Here is a 17,370-nt window from a genome sequence, read left to right as displayed (position 1 = left end):
AGTGCGTCTCCTTGGGCCGGCTTACATGGCACCAGCCTTGCGCACGGTGTCTCCGGTTCGCCTGCATAGCCCAGTGCGGGCTATTCCACCTCGCCGCACTGGCAGGGCAACCGGGACCATTCAACCGGGTAAGGTTGGGCAGGCTCGGTGCTCAAGAGCTCCAGAGCGCCTGCACGGTCCGGTCTACCCAGTACCACCTCCACACCCCAGCCCTCCGGTAGCAGCTACCCGCACCAGGCTTCCTGTGCGTGTTCTCGGCCCAGTACCACCAGTGCCAGCACCACGCATCAGGCCTACAGTGCGCCTCGCCTGTCCAGCGCTGCCAGAGCCTTCCTCCTCTTCAGCGCTGCCGGAGTCTCCCGCCTGTTTAGTGCTGCCAGAGCCTTCCGCTTCTACAGCGCTGCCGGAGTCTCCCGCCTGTTCAGAGCTGCCAGTCTGCGAGGAGCTGCCAGTCTGCGAGGAGCTGCCAGTCTGCGAGGAGCTGCCAGTCTGCAAGGAGCCGCCAGAGCTGCCAGTCTGCAAGGAGCCGCCAGAGCTGCCAGTCTGCAAGGAGCCGCCAGAGCTGCCAGTCTGCAAGGAGCCGCCAGTCTGCAAGGAGCCGCCAGAGCCGCCAGTCTGCAAGGAGCCGCCAGGGCCGCCAGTCTGCATGGAGCCGCCAGGGCCGCCAGTCTGCATGGAGCAGCCAGGGCCGCCAGTCAGCATGGAGCAGCCAGGGCCGCCAGTCAGCATGGAGCAGCCAGGGCCGCCAGTCAGCATGGAGCAGCCAGGGCCGCCAGTCAGCATGGAGCAGCCAGGGCCGCCAGTCAGCATGGAGCAGCCAGGGCCGCCAGTCAGCATGGAGCAGCCAGGGCCGCCAGTCAGCATGGAGCAGCCAGGGCCGCCAGTCAGCATGGAGCAGCCAGGGCCGCCAGTCAGCATGGAGCAGCCAAGGCCGCCAGTCAGCATGGAGCAGCCAGGGCCGCCAGTCAGCATGGAGCAGCCAGGGCCGCCAGTCAGCATGGAGCAGCCAGGGCCGCCAGTCAGCATGGAGCAGCCAGGGCCGCCAGTCAGCATGGAGCAGCCAGGGCCGCCAGTCAGCATGGAGCAGCCAGGGCCGCCAGTCAGCATGGAGCAGCCAGAGTCGCCAGTCAGCATGGAGCAGCTAGTCAGCATGGAGCAGCCAGAGAAGCCAGTCAGCATGTAGCAGCCAGAGCTGCCAGTCAGCCAGACTCTTCCAGATCCGCCAGTCAGCCAGACTCTTCCAGATCCGCCAGTCAGCCAGACTCTTCCAGATCCGCCAGTCAGCCAGACTCTTCCAGATCCGCCAGTCAGCCAGACTCTTCCAGATCCGCCAGTCAGCCAGACTCTTCCAGATCCGCCAGTCAGCCAGACTCTTCCAGATCCGCCAGTCAACCAGACTCTTCCAGATCCGCCAGTCAACCAGACTCTTCCAGATCCGCCAGTCAACCAGACTCTTCCAGATCCGCCAGTCAACCAGACTCTTCCAGATCTGCCAGTCAACCAGACTCTTCCAGATCCGCCAGTCAGCCGGGATCAGCCAGAGCCGCCAGCCAGCCGGGATCTGCCGGAGCTTCCCCTCAGTGCCGAGCTTCCCCTCAGTGCCGAGCTTCCCCTCAGTCCCGAGCTGCCCCTCAGTCCCGAGCTGCCCCTCAGTCCAGTGGGGTTCTGGGTGAGGACTACTAGGCCATGGTCGGCGGTGAGGGTGGACTATCCAGGGACGTGAGAAGGGACTAAGACATTGATAGAGTGGGGTCCACGTCCCGCGCCGGAGCCGCCACCATGGACAGACGCCCACCCGGACCCTCCCTATTGTTTTGAGGTGCGTTCGGGAGTCCGCACCTTAGGGGGGGGGGGGGGGGGGTTCTGTCACGCCCTGGTCGAGGTATTTTGTGTTTATCTTCATTTATTTGGTCAGACCAGGGTGTGGCATGGGTTTTTGTATGTGGTGTGTTTTGCCCTGGGGTTTTGTTAGGTATTGGGTTTGTGGTTTAGTGGGGTTCTCTAGCAAAGTCTATGGCTGTCTGAATTGGTTCTCAATCAGAGGCAGGTGTTTATCGTTGTCTCTGATTGGGAGCCATATTTAGTCAGCCATATTCTTTGAGTGTTTTGTGGGTGATTGTTCCTGTCTCTGTGTTGTCACAAGATAGGCTGTATAGGTTTTCGCGTTACGTTTGTTGTTTTGTATATGTTTGTTTGTTCTTCCTCATTAAAGAACATGAGTAACCACCACGCTGCATTTTGGTCCGCTCCTCTTTCAACAGACGAACGCAGTTACACACAGACTAGGTCTGAAGTAGTCAGATTGGTTTATAAATTCACAGACTAAGTCTTAGGTTGTCAAATGTGTTAATACAGTCGCAGACTAAATCTTATGTAGTCAGATTGGTTTACATTATGTTGATTTTCATCACAACTTCCACAGTAGAAGAAAACGTTGGAAACTCTGTAAAGGGGAAAACTAGTAAAGTTGAGCGAAGTTCAATCTCGTGCATCGCGCACAACTTAGAAGGAACACTGGACAGCTCTCACACCACACACACACACAGTCACCCTCACACACAGTCACCCCCACCCACCTGTGCCAGCTGTACCAGCCTCTCTCCGTCGACCCTGGCCACGGGGACAGCATAGCGCCTCAGAAGACTCCCCAGCCCCGACAACAGCTCCACCAGCAGGCCCCAGCACAGACAGTAGTGCTGCTTGAAGCGGCAGAAGTCTGGGGCCATAGGGTTGATGTGGCCCTCCAGGATGGTGAAGGACAACTTACTGATGGATATGGAAGCCAGAGCAGGGAGACACTGGAGAGAGACGAAACACTACTGGATTATGGAAGAGGGAAGCAAACATCGGAACATCGGAACATCGGAACACCGGAACATCTGAACATCGGAACACCGGAACATCTGAACATCGGAACATCTGACCTCCACTGACTCAGATATCATATTAACATGGCATGGCATTACAAAATGTGCAGAATTGCAGGAAATCGGCTTTAAAACATTAAAAAGTTACATCCACCCAATAGTGAAATGTGTAGAACTGCAGGAAACTTGATGTAAAACTGCAAAACAATTATCTCCGCCCCACGGCAAAAATGTGTTGAATTGCAGAAAAATTGCATTTTCTCTACGCCCCATGACAAAATTGCAGATAATTAACTTGACTTTTTTTTAAATTCTCTCTCCACCATCAAGAGCGGGGCCACTAAAATGTTTTACTGCGAGGTGGTAGCAAATCTCGCTTAGGTCTCCTAAAAGGACAGTTTCCTTACTAGCTCTGGTGACAAGTAGAATTTTGCAACCCTAGTCACAAGAGACGAGGTCCAAGCTAGTTACCTGGGGGTTGAGGGGTGAGACAGGAGGTACCAACCTGAGGGTTGAGGGGTGAGACAGGAGGTACCAACCTGAGGGGTGAGACAGGAGGTACCAACCTGGGGGTTGAGGGGTGAGACAGGAGGTACCAACCTGAGGGTTGAGACATGAGGTACCAACCTGGGGGTTGAGGGGTGAGACAGGAGGTACCAACCTGGGGGTTGAGGGGTGAGACAGGAGGTACCAACCTGAGGGGTGAGACAGGAGGTACCAACCTGGGGGTTGAGGGGTGAGACAGGAGATACCAACCTGGGGGTTGAGGGGTGAGACAGGAGGTACCAACCTGGGGGTTGAGGGGTGAGACAGGAGGTACCAACCTGGGGGTTGAGGGGTGCAAGCCGGACGGCTCCCTGGGTCATTTGCCTGTGTTCGGAGCTCTTGGAGTTGGCGGAGGCGGGTGGGGTGTGGATGGTCCAGGTGGACGGGCGTTCTCTGGCCCCTCCCACATGACCGTGGGAGGGGCCAGGATCCTTGCCCCAGATCAATTCCTTCTGACCCTGCGATGTTTTCTCTGGCGGGGCTAAGGGGAAAATATTTTCTTTCAATTCTGTCTAAAAAAATACATGTTTGTCATGTAGCAGACATCCTTATCCAGTAGATAAGATTTATAAAGTAGCAACAACATCCACCTTTCATAATCATTACAAATAAATATTCTATATATAAATATTGAATATTCTTCAAAACTACAAGCTACCTGCAAACTCAGAGCTAGGGTAGACACTCAGAGCTAGGGTAGACACTCAGAGCCAGGGTAGACACTCAGACACTCAGAGCTAGGGTAGACACTCAGAGCTAGGGTAGACACTCAGAGCTAGTGTAGACACTCAGACACTCAGAGCTAGGGTAGACACTCAGACACTCAGAGCTAGGGTAGACACTCAGACACTCAGAGCTATGGTAGACACTCAGAGCTAGGGTAGACACTCAGACACTCAGAGCTATGGTAGACACTCAGAGCTAGGGTAGACACTCAGAGCTAGGGTAGACACTCAGACACTCAGAGCTAGGGTAGACACTCAGAAACTCAGAGCTAGGGTAGACACTCAGAGCTAGGGTAGACACTCAGACACTCAGAGCTAGGGTAGACACTCAGACACTCAGAGCTATGGTAGACACTCAGAGCTAGGGTAGACACTCAGAGCTAGGGTAGACACTCAGAAACTCAGAGCTAGGGTAGACACTCAGAGCTAGTGTAGACACTCAGAGCTAGGGTAGACACTCAGAGCTAGGGTAGACACTCAGACACTCAGAGCTAGGGTAGACACTCAGACACTCAGAGCTATGGTAGACACTCAGAGCTAGGGTAGACACTCAGAGCTAGGGTAGACACTCAGACACTCAGAGCTAGGGTAGACACTCAGACACTCAGAGCTATGGTAGACACTCAGAGCTATGGTAGACACTCAGAGCTAGGGTAGACACTCAGACACTCAGAGCTAGGGTAGACACTCAGACACTCAGAGCTAGGGTAGACACTCAGAGCTAGGGTAGACACTCAGAGCTAGGGTAGACACTCAGACACTCAGAGCTAGTGAAGACACTCAGAAACTCAGAGCTAGTGTAGACACTCAGACACTCAGAGCTAGGGTAGACACTCAGACACTCAGAGCTAGGGTAGACACTCAGAGCTAGTGAAGACACTCAGAGCTAGGGTAGACACTCAGAGCTAGGGTAGACACTCAGACACTCAGAGCTAGTGTAGACACAGACACTCAGAGCTAGTGTAGACACAGACACTCAGAGCTAGTGTAGACACTCAGACACTCAGAGCTAGGGTAGACACTCAGAGCTAGGGTAGACACTCAGAAACTCAGAGCTAGTGAAGACACTCAGACACTCAGAGCTAGTGTAGACACTCAGACACTCAGAGCTAGTGTAGACACTCAGACACTCAGAGCTAGTGTAGACACTCAGACACTCAGAGCTAGTGAAGACACTCAGACACTCAGAGCTAGTGTAGACACTCAGACACTCAGAGCTAGGGTAGACACTCAGATTAGAGGTTTGGTTAGATTAGGCCTTCAGAACCTCTCTGTACTGTCTGACCAGAACTGTGTTAGATTAGGCCTTCAGAACCTCTCTGTACTGTCTGACCAGAACTGTGTTAGATTAGGCCTTCAGAACCTCTCTGTACTGTCTGAACAGAATCTCTCTGTACTGTCTGAACAGAACTGTGTTAGATTAGGCCTTCAGAACCTCTCTGTACTGTCTGACCAGAACTGTGTTAGATTAGGACTTCAGAACCTCTCTACACTGTCTGACCAGAACCTCTCTGTACTGTCTGAACAGAACTGTGTTAGGTTAGGCCTTCAGAACCTCTATGTACTGTCTGACCAGAACCTCTCTGTACTGTCTGAACAGAACTGTGTTAAGTTAGGCCTTCAGAACCTCTCTGTACTGTCTGACCAGAACCTCTCTGTAGTGTCTGACCAGAACTGTGTTCGGTTAGTCCTTCAGAACACAACAATGACAGTTCAGGATCACAAACCTATGACTACATACTGCGCTGAACTTTTCTATTGGCTGACGTCGAGCCCACAGAGCAGTATGAATACCCTGGCTATTGGCTGACGTCGAGCCCACAGAGCAGTATGAATACCCTGGCTATTGGCTGACGTCGAGCCCACAGAGCAGTATGAACACCCTGGCTATTGGCTGACGTCGAGCCCACAGAGCAGTATGAATAACCTAGCTATTGGCTGACGTCGAGCCCACAGAGCAGTATGAACACCCTGGCTATTGGCTGACGTCGAGCCCACAGAGCAGTATGAATACCCTGGCTATTGGCTGATGTCGAGCCCACAGAGCAGTACTGATTAGGTGCAGGGCCTGTATTCATTGTAATCTAAAGGGCAAAACTGATTCTAGATCAGCACTCCTACTCTACTCCGGGACGTTTTAAGTGTGATTTTAAGTGTCTATATTTTAAAACTGATTCTAGATCAGCACTCCTACTCTACTCCGGGACGTTTTAAGTGTCATTTTAAGTGTCTATATTTTAAAACTGATTCTAGATCAGCACTCCCACTCTACTCCGGGACGTTTTAAGTGTCATTTTAAGTGTCTATATTTTAAAACTGATTCTAGATCAGCACTCCTACTCTACTCCGGGACGTTTTAAGTGTCATTTTAAGTGTCTATATTTTAAAACTGATTCTAGATCAGCACTCCCACTCTACTCCGGGACGTTTTAAGTGTCATTTTAAGTGTCTATATTTTAAAACTGATTCTAGATCAGCACTCCTACTCTACTCCGGGACATTTTAAGTGTCATTTTAAGTGTCTATATTTTAAAACTGATTCTAGATCAGCACTCCTACTCTACTCCGGGACGTTTTAAGTGTCATTTTAAGTGTCTATATTTTAAAACTGATTCTAGATCAGAACTCCTACTCCACTCCGGGACGTTTTAAGTGTCATTTTAAGTGTCTATATTTTAAAACTGATTCTAGATCAGCACTCCTACTCTACTCCGGGACGTTTTAAGTGTCATTTTAAGTGTCTATATTTTAAAACTGATTCTAGATCAGCACTCCTACTCTACTCCGGGACGTTTTAAGTGTCATTTTAAGTGTCTATATTTTAAAACTGATTCTAGATCAGCACTCCTACTCTACTCCGGGACGTTTTAAGTGTCATTTTAAGTGTCTATATTTTAAAACTGATTCTAGATCAGCACTCCTACTCTACTCCGGGACGTTTTAAGTGTCATTTTAAGTGTCTATATTTTAAAACTGATTCTAGATCAGCACTCCTACTCTACTCCGGGACGTTTTAAGTGTCATTTTAAGTGTCTATATTTTAAAACTGATTCTAGATCAGCACTCCCACTCTACTCCGGGACGTTTTAAGTGTCATTTTAAGTGTCTATATTTTAAAACTGATTCTAGATCAGCACTCCTACTCTACTCCGGGACGTTTTAAGTGTCATTTTAAGTGTGACTCAGTTGTTTCGAGTACGGCTCTTGCAACACCCCCGGGGTTGTGGGTTTGAGGGGGGTGTTGGGGGGGGGGGGGGGGGGGGTTTGTGGGGGTTTGTGGGTTTGAGGGGGGGGGGGGGGGGGGTTTGTGGGGGTTTGTGGGTTTGAGGGGGGGGGGGGTTTGTGGGTTTGAGGGGGGGGGGGTTTGTGGGGGTTTGTGGGTTTGAGGGGGGGGGGGGGGGGGGTTGTGGGGGTTTGTGGGTTTGAGGGGGGGGGGGGGGGGGGACGGAGAAAAGAACATATGAAATGTCTATACTGCAAGTTGCTCTGGGTAAGAGCGTCTGCTTAAAACGGAAAAACACGTAAAACAACGAGGAAGAACTGACCCATCTTGGAGGAGCAGCTCTCTTCCCTGCGGTGTAACGGAGCAGCCGTGGGGCGGACAGCAGTCCAGAACAGATCTCTAGCTGAGGAGGTTAAGCCCTTCTCCAGTAGACTGGCAATGCCTGCAACACCACAGCAACAGGCAATATGATAGAACGACGCATGAGACCTCAATCAATACAGCATACTGTACCATCAGTGGCTGGCTGCGATAATGATAATGATCATGTGGTTACGGCAATGATAGTGATGGTGCGGTTATGATAATGACAATGTGGCTGTGATAATGATAGTGTGACTATGAAAATGATCATGATAATGCGGCTGCGCTAGTGACAATGATAGTGCGGCTGCGATAATGATAGTGTGGCGGCGATAACGATAATGATAGTGCGGCTGCGATAATGATAGTGTGGCGGCGATAACGATAATGATAGTGCGGCTGCGATAATGATAGTGTGGCGGCGATAACGATAATGATAGTGCGGCTGCGATAATGATAGTGTGGCGGCGATAACGATAATGATAGTGCGGCTGCGATAATGATAGTGGGGCTGCGATAATGATAATGATAGTGCGGCTGTGATAATGATCGTGTGGCTGCGATAATGATAGTGTGAATGCGATAATGATAATGATAGTGCGGCTGCGATAATGATAGTGCGGCTGCGATAATGATAGTGGTAGTGCGGTTGGGATAATGATCGTGTAGTTGTGATAATGATAGTGAGGTTGGGATAATGATAGTGGTAGTGTGGTTGTGATAATGATAGTGTGATAGTGTATTTGGGATAATGATAGTGGTAGTGTGGCTACGATAATGATAGTGGTAGTGTGGTTGGGATAATGATAGTGGTAGTGTGGTTGGGATAATGATATTGGTGGTGTGGTTGGGATAATGATATTGGTGGTGTGGTTGTGATAATGTTAGTGTGGTTGTGATAATGATAGTGGTAGTGTGGTTGGGATAATGATAGTGGTAGTGCGGTTGGGATAATGCTACTGTTATAGTGATAATGTGACTAGGATGATGATATTGGTAGTGTGGTTGGGATAATGCTAGTGTTATAGCGATAATGTGGCTATGATAATGATAGTGGTGTGTGGTTGGGATAATGATAGTGGTAGTGTGGTTGGGATAATGATAGTGGTAGTGTGATTGGGATAATGATAGTGTGGTTGTGATAATGTGGCTACGATAATGATAGTGGTGTGTGGTTGGGATAATGATAGTGTGGTTGTGATAATGCGGATATGATAATGATAGTGTGGTTGGGATAATGATAGTGGTAGTGTGGTTGGGATAATGATAGCGTGGTTGGGATAATAATAGTGTGGTTGGGATAAGGATAGTGTGATAGCGATAATGTGGCTATGATAATGATAGTGGTGTGTGGTTGGGATAATGATAGTGCGGTTGGGATAATGATAGTGTGATAGTGATAATGCGGCTACGATAATGATAGTGGTGTGTGGTTGGGATAATGATAGTGTGGTTGGGATAATGATAGTGTGATAGTGATAATGTGGATATGATAATGATAGTGGTAGTGTGGTTGGAATAATGATAGTGTTATAGTGATAATGTGGCTATGATAATGATAGTGGTGTGAGGTTGGAATAATGATAGTGTGGTTGGGATAATGACAGTGGTAGTGTGGTTGGGATAATGATAGAGTGATAGTGATAATGTGGCTATGATAATGATAGTGGTGTGTGTATATGATCACCTGCTGTCATGTCTTCTTCAGACAGAGGTGGTACCAGGTACAGGTTGTTGCATGCTCCTCCTGGCACTATAGCCAGACTGCCCACCGTGGGACCAGTCACTACCCTTTGAGTGGGCCCCTGGAGACGAGAACAAAGGCAATGCTTTCCATTTTATTATTGACTGAGACGTTTTCTTGAGAGAGCTGGACTGGCTAGGTATGTCCAGATTATATAAATATGGCATCACAGATCACTGAAGTACCCTAAATGAGAGCATATGCCCAAATCATCCAAGTAGACATTATCCCTGTGATACAGTAGACACTAGTCCCTCCCTGTATCATCCAAGTAGACATTAGTCCCTCCCTGTGATACAGTAGACATTAGTCCCTCCCTGTGTAACAGTAGACATTAGTCCCTCCCTGTATCATCCAAGTAGACATTAGTCCCTCCCTGTGATACAGTAGACATTAGTCCCTCCCTGTGTAACAGTAGACATTAGTCAATCCCTGGACTGTGTAACAGTAGACATTAGTCCCTCCCTGTACTGTGATACAGTAGACATTAGTCCCTCCCTGTGATAAAGTAGACATTAGTCCCTCCCTGTACTGTGATACAGTAGACATTAGTCCCTCCCTGTGATACATTAGTCCCTCCCTATACTGTGTAACAGTAGACATTAGTCCCTCCCTGTGATACAGTAGACATTAGTCCCTTCCTGTGATACATTAGTCCCTCCCTGTACTGTGATACAGTATACATTAGTCCCTCCCTGTACTGTGTAACAGTAGACATTAGTCCCTCCCTGTGATACAGTAGACATTAGTCCCTCCCTATGATACAGTAGACATTAGTCCCTCCCTGTGATACAGTAGACATTAGTCCCTCCCTGTGATACAGTAGACACTAGTCCCTCCCTGTGTAACAGTAGACACTAGTCCCTCCCTGTGTAACAGTAGACACTAGTCCCTCCCTGTGATACAGTAGACATTAGTCCCTCCCTGTGTAACAGTAGACATTAGTCCCTCCCCGTGACACAGTAGACATTAGTCCCTCCCTGTGATACAGTAGACATTAGTCCCTCCCTGTACTGTGATACAGTAGACATTAGTCCCTCCCTGTGATAAAGTAGACATTAGTCCCTCCCTGTACTGTGATACAGTAGACATTAGTCCCTCCCTGTGTAACAGTAGACATTAGTCCCTCCCTGTGTAACAGTAGACATTAGTCCCTCCCTGTGTAACAGTAGACATTAGTCCCTCCCTGTGATACAGTAGACATTAGTCCTTCCCTGTCAATCCTACTGAGATGCCCAGGACTTCTGACGAGAAAACCTGGGAATTTTGTAGAAGTTATCAGACTTGTGCAACCCTAGCATTGAAACTTTAACTATAGGGATTCATGTTTCAAAGGGATGAAAGACTATAAACGTGTTCCTCTCCTTCACACAGGCAGGAAACACCTGCCTCAAAACACCTGCCTCAGAACACCTGCCTCAGAACACCTGCCTCAGAACACCTGCCTCAGAACACCTGCCTCAGAACACCTGCCTCAGAACACCGGCCTCAGAACACCGGCCTCAGAACACCGGCCTCAAAACACCGGCCTCAAAACACCGGCCTCAAAACACCGGCCTCAAAACACCGGCCTCAAAACACCGGCCTCAAAACACCGGCCTCAAAACACCGGCCTCTTGTGATTACAACCAACAGATGTCTCTGCATTCATTAACCAGAACAGGCGAATTACATTGTAAACCGGCCAATAAAGCCACTATCCCCTGCAGCAATCAATCACAACGCTGGCAATGCTTTGGAGAAAACAGTGGAAACATAGCAGGTTTGGTTTTAAACACGTGTAAACCTGTATCTGTCCTGTATGAGTTGGCCTTGACGTCTGTTCCTCCAGACTCCCGCCTTGGCCATGTTCAGATGACAAAACCTTGTTGCAAAGTTGCAGAGAGAAATACCAAGAACAGATCCGACATGATTCCTTGTTCTACACGGTCAGAGAGGCATGTGTGTTCTACGTACTATATTTCTATCTCGAACAGTTCCTAAAAATGATGTGTCCTGCTGAATTTTGCCCTGACGTTCAGCCTGCTTGTTTCAGTTCAGATTATTGATCTCTCTGACAGACCAGGCTGTCGGCAGCCAGGTGCTCAGGGAGACTCCCTTCTCCTCAAAGTCACACAGCTTTTTTAGGATGTGTCACAGTGGAAAGGTAGCCTGGGGTCCAGATATGTTTGTGTCCATCTCCTTTATGTTTAGCATGGCAAGACAGCACCAACCGATCTGACACCCAGGCTGGAGGAAAAGGCTAGTTTTCACCCCGGCAGGCAGGCAGGGAAACAGGGGAGGAGAGGAGGACATGAGGAGAGGAGCTGGGCACATCTGAGGTTTTAGGAGAAGGCAGAGAACAGGCTGGGCAGAGAGCCAGTGGTTACCAGAGGGTAGGCTTATCTACGGGCTACAGCTGTCTTGTCTTATTGGTATGCAGGAGGGAGGCAGCCAGGTACCCACTCCTCCACTCTTCCTCCTCCTCTCCTGTCCGGAGACAGCTGTAAAGCACCAGCCCATATCACAGCAATCAGGCAGCTCAGGGTTCCTGCAGAGAATGTTGATGTTCTGCAAGCTGCTGCTCTCCGGTGTCTCAGCTTCCAGCAGCCAACTCTTACAACTTCCTGTGTCTCCTCTTCCAGCAGCCAACTCTTACAACTTCCTGTGTCTCCGCTTCCAGCAGCCAACTCTTACAACTTCCTGTGTCTCCTCTTCCAGCAGCCAACTCTTACAACTTCCTGTGTCTCCACTTCCAGCAGCCAACTCTTACAGCTTCCTGTGTCTCAGTGACAGCAGCCAACTCTTACAGCTTCCTGTGTCTCAGCTTCCAGCAGCCAACTCTTACAGCTTCTTTTGTTTCCGCTTCCAGCAGCCAACTCTTACAGCTTCCTGTGTCTCAGTGACAGCAGCCAACTCTTACAGCTTCCTGTGTCTCAGCTTCCAGCAGCCAACTCTTACAGCTTCCTGTGTATCAGTGACAGCAGCCAACTCTTACAGCTTCCTGTGTATCAGTGACAGCAGCCAACTCTTACAGCTTCCTGTGTTTCCGCTTCCAGCAGCCAACTCTTACAGCTTCCTGTGTCTCCGCTTCCAGCAGCCAACTCTTACAACTTCCTGTGTCTCCGCTTCCAGCAGCCAACTCTTACAACTTCCTGTGTCTCCGCTTCCAGCAGCCAACTCTTACAGCTTCCTGTGTTTCAGTGACAGCAGCCAACTCTTACAGCTTCCTGTGTATCAGCTTGCAGCAGCCAACTCTTACAACTTCCTGTGTCTCCGCTTCCAGCAGCCAACTCTTACAGCTTCCTGTGTTTCAGTGACAGCAGCCAACTCTTACAACTTCCTGTGTTTCAGTGACAGCAGCGAACTCTTACAACTTCCTGTGTATCAGTGACAGCAGCCAACTCTTACAACTTCCTGTGTATCAGTGACAGCAGCCAACTCTTACAACTTCCTGTGTCTCCGCTTCCAGCAGCCAACTCTTACAACTTCCTGTGTATCAGTGACAGCAGCCAACTCTTACAACTTCCTGTGTATCAGAGTGACAGGCTCACTGCCCTTCCTAGTGTCATTACCAGAGAGGCATCCTAAATGGCCACCTATTCCCTACATAGTGCACTATTTTTGAGCAGCGCCCATCGCCGTGCTATGGGCTACTGCTCTACAGCTGTCCCATAGGGCCGTGGTCAATTTGTAATTTATTTTACCAGGTAAGTTGACTGAGAAAACGTTCTCATTTACAGCAATAACTTGGGGAATAGTTACAGGAGGAGGAGGGGGGGGGGGGGGGGGGGGGGTGACGGGGTAAAAGTAATGCATTATGTATGGAATAGAGGGTCATTTGAGACACGCACCAGGTACGGGAGCAGGGAAGAATGACAGAAATTAGACAGGAAAGCTGCTGTTGCAGGAAAAATAAAGCAACTGATCCTAAACTAATGGTGGAGAGATGAATGTGTTTTAACAAGAGACGTGCTGCCTGCTAGCTGTCTTCTCTGCCTGCTAGCTGTCTTCTATGCAGGCTAGCTGTCTTCTCTGCCTGCTAGCTGTCTTCTATGCCTGCTAGCTGTCTTCTATGCCTGCTAGCTGTCTTCTCTGCCGGCTAGCTGTCTTCTCTGCCGGCTAGCTGTCTTCTCTGACGGCTAGCTGTCTTCTCTGACGGCTAGCTGTCTTCTCTGCCTGCTAGCTGTCTTCTATGCAGGTTAGCTGTCTTCTCTGCCTGCTAGCTCTCGTCTCTGCTGGCTAGCCGTCCCTAATGGCACCCTATTCCCTATATAGTGCACTACTTTAGACCAGAGCCCTATTCCCTATATAGTGCACTACTTTAAACCAGAGCCCTATTCCCTATATATTACACTACTTTAGACCAGAGCCCTATTCCCTATTTAGTGCACTACTATAGACCAGAGCCCTATTCCCTATATAGTGCACTACTTTAGACCAGAGCCCTATTCCCTATATAGTACACTACTTTTAGACCAGAGCCCTATTCCCTATATAGTGCACTACTATAGACCAGAGCCCTATTCCCTATATAGTGCACTACTTTAGACCAGAGCCCTATTCCCTATATAGGGCACTACTTTAGACCAGCGCCCTATTTCCTATTTAGTGCACTACTTTAGACCAGAGCCCTATTCCCTATATAGTGCACTACTTTAGACCAGAGCCCTATTCCCTATATAGTACACTACTTTAGACCAGAGCCCTATTCCCTATATAGTGCACTACTTTAGACCAGAGCCCTATTCCCTATATAGTACACTACTTTTAGACCAGAGCCCTATTCCCTATATAGTGCACTACTTTAGGCCAGAGCCCTATATAGTGCACTACTTTAGACCAGAGCCCTATATAGTGCACTACTTTAGACCAGAGCCCTATATAGTGCACTACTTTAGACCAGAGCCCTATATAGTGCACTACTTTAGACCAGGGCCCTATATAGTGCACTACTTTAGACCAGAGCCCTATATAGTGCACTACTTTAGGCCAGAGCACATAGGTCTCTGGTGAAAAGTAGTAGCCTTGTTTGACCGTCCTGATCTTGAAAAACTTTAAAGTACATTTTGTTTCGCTACAACAGTCAGGGCTCAGTGGATCAGATCAGGCTACAAAAAGGTAGCGTACTATGTAGGGAATACTGTAGGATGCTATCTGATACACAGATAGCCTCTTCTCTGAGCAGAGTGACTACAGTCATCTGTTACTGTATCAACCTGTCCCATCACTCTTCACTCCAGCATGGGACAACAGATCAGCCTCGGGGTTAAAAAGCAACGCACGAGTCTGGGATGAAAGTCCCCCAACGAGTCCCTCAATTAACAATAAAAAAAAACATCCAATTTATCACAATAACAATTCCTGTAATACGTCCTAATCAAATCTTCCCCGGGAAGGTTGTTTTATGTTGGTATTGATTCGCTTTATCGATATTAAGGCTCAGAGAGCTGGGAATCAATAACTCACAATGTAGAAGAAAAGAAAACCAAAAGTAAAGTGAAATAGTAACAACATGGTCGGAAGCTCCCACATTCAATGATACCTCAAGTGTGGCACAAACCTCTACACTAAACTGAATGGAGGGAAGGGGATCACTGGTAATATTGACGTTTTGAATGCAGGGTAGCGCATGGGAAGATATGTTGTATTTACTCAGGTTTACTCACTGTCGTAGCCGATCTCTTACGTAGATCAGGAAGCTGAATTCCATAGTTTTGGTGCATCAGAGTCCTGTTCTTTGGATGAACGGGATTATACAGCAGACGCATGGCCAACGCAGCCTTGTGCTGAGAAAGAGAGAGAGAGAGAGAGAGAGAGACCGAGTGAGAGAGAGAGAGAGACAGAGTGAGACAGAGAGAGAGAGAGAGAGAGACAGAGACAGAGACAGAGAGACCGAGTGAGACAGAGAGAGAGAGGGAGAGAGAGAGAGAGAGACCGAGTGAGAGAGATAGAGAGAAAGACAGAGAGACCGAGTGAGACAGAGAGAGACAGAGAGAGAGAGAGAGAGAGAGAGAGAGAGAGACAGAGAGACCGAGTGAGACAGAGAGAGACAGAGAGAGAGAGAGAGAGAGAGACAGAGAGACCGAGTGAGACAGAGAGAGACAGAGAGAGACAGAGAGAGAGGGAATCACTCAAACAAGGAACAAAATCCCTCAAATCGTTGGTCTATCTTAGGTGCTAGTGCTACTGTCCCTACAGTATGACTTGCATTGTAGCCCACAGACTGCAGTACGACTTGCATTGTAGCTTCTTGACTTTAGTGCTATGTTATAGCCCACAGACTGTAGTGCTATGTTATAGCCCACAGACTGTAGTGCTATGTTATAGCCCACAGACTGTAGTGCTATGTTATAGCCCACAGACTGTAGTGCTATGTTATAGCCCACAGACTGTAGTGCTATGTTATAGCCCACAGACTGTAGTGCTGTTATAGACCACAGACTGTAGTGCTATGTTATAGCCCACAGACTGTAGTGCTCTGTTATAGCCCACAGACTGTAGTGCTCTGTTATAGCCCACAGACTGTAGTGCTCTGTTATAGTCTACTGACTGTAGTGCTATGTTATAGCCCACTGACTGTAGTGCTGTTATAGCCCACAAACTGTAGTGCTATGTTATAGCCCACTGACTGTAGTGCTATGTTATAGCCCACTGACTGTAGTGCTGTTATAGACCACAGAATGTAGTGCTATGTTATAGCCCACTGACTGTAGTGCTGTTATAGCCCACAGACTGTAGTGCTATGTTATAGCCCACTGACTGTAGTGCTATGTTATAGCCCACTGACTGTGGTGCTATGTTATAGCCCACTGACTGTAGTGCTGTTATAGCCCACAAACTGTAGTGCTATGTTATAGCCCACTGACTGTAGTGCTATGTTATAGCCCACAGACTGTAGTGCTATGTTATAGCCCACTGACTGTAGTGCTATGTTATAGCCCACTGACTGTAGTGCTGTTATAGCCCACAGACTGTAGTGCTGTTATAGCCCACAGACTGTAGTGCTATGTTATAGCCCACTGACTGTAGTGCTGTTATAGCCCACTGACTGTAGTGCTATGTTATAGCCCACAGACTGTAGTGCCCACAGACTGAAGTGCTATGTTATAGCCCACAGACTTTAGTGCTATGTTATAGCCTCCTGAAAATTGACAGGTGTGAGCAGTGAATGACTAGGCATATAGTATTTACCTTCTCCCCGGGTGAAGCCCCCACACTCTGACCTCTCTGATGATGCATGTCAGGGATACTCCCCAGGGGGGGCCTCCTGTATGACAAACTGCTGGTCAGACTCATGCTGTACTCAAATAATAATACTAATGTAGGTCGTCCTGAGAAAACCACTTACCATTTGGGAATCTGTACAGTCTTCTTCTCTAGGTCTTCAATGCTGGGAAGTGTCAGTACCTGCCTATTGACTGTCTTCTGATACTGCTCTGCACGCCTCTGAAAACAAATGTTGACGGGTTAGGGTTATATTGTAATGCTATTGACATCAGCGCTCAGTGTATTGTGTGAGAGAGAGAGAGAGAGAGAGAGAGAGAGAGAGAGAGAGAGAGAGAGTATTGTGTGAGTGTATTGTGTGTGTGTATGCTTAATGAACTTTCAAGAAGGTTATAAAGCCTTGTCTTTAGGTGACTTAGGTATAATGAAGATGTTTTCAGATGTGTACAGAAGACAGGTGTAGTCCTAACCCTGATCCCACTCTCTGTCCTGCGGATGGCAGCGTCCAAGGCCTGGAGGTCCACGGTTTCTCCCTTCTCGTGGAAGGTGATACGGCCAAGGCTACGCTTCAGCTGTCTCAAATCATCCTGGACCTGATGATGAACACCAAATTGCCAGACACAACATTAAAAAAATCTATACCATCACTGTTGATTCACCTTCAACATCCCAAAACAAGACAAACTCTTCATAAGA

General features: G+C 48.5%; 1 protein-coding gene across 4 annotated transcripts in view; it reads right to left on the bottom strand.

The window, feature by feature from the left end:
- The window catches only part of iqch (IQ motif containing H), a 111,516-nt gene that overhangs the window by 93,709 nt on the left and 437 nt on the right, over positions 1-17,370 (bottom strand). For all 4 annotated transcript variants that reach the window (XM_036968629.1, XM_036968627.1, XM_036968630.1 and 1 more), the window contains exons 2-9: positions 17,145-17,267; positions 16,799-16,896; positions 16,642-16,717; positions 15,117-15,236; positions 9,412-9,529; positions 7,684-7,803; positions 3,692-3,894; positions 2,577-2,798 (exon numbers count right to left, since the gene is read on the bottom strand). In XM_036968629.1, coding sequence (XP_036824524.1) covers positions 2,577-2,798; positions 3,692-3,894; positions 7,684-7,803; positions 9,412-9,529; positions 15,117-15,236; positions 16,642-16,717; positions 16,799-16,896; positions 17,145-17,267 — 1,080 coding nt within the window. The remainder of the gene's footprint in view (positions 1-2,576; positions 2,799-3,691; positions 3,895-7,683; positions 7,804-9,411; positions 9,530-15,116; positions 15,237-16,641; positions 16,718-16,798; positions 16,897-17,144; positions 17,268-17,370) is intronic.

This window comes from Oncorhynchus mykiss, chromosome 30 (genome assembly GCF_013265735.2).
Source record: "Oncorhynchus mykiss isolate Arlee chromosome 30, USDA_OmykA_1.1, whole genome shotgun sequence".
Lineage (NCBI taxonomy): Eukaryota > Metazoa > Chordata > Actinopteri > Salmoniformes > Salmonidae > Oncorhynchus > Oncorhynchus mykiss.
This window is presented reverse-complemented; position numbering and strand designations above follow the sequence as displayed.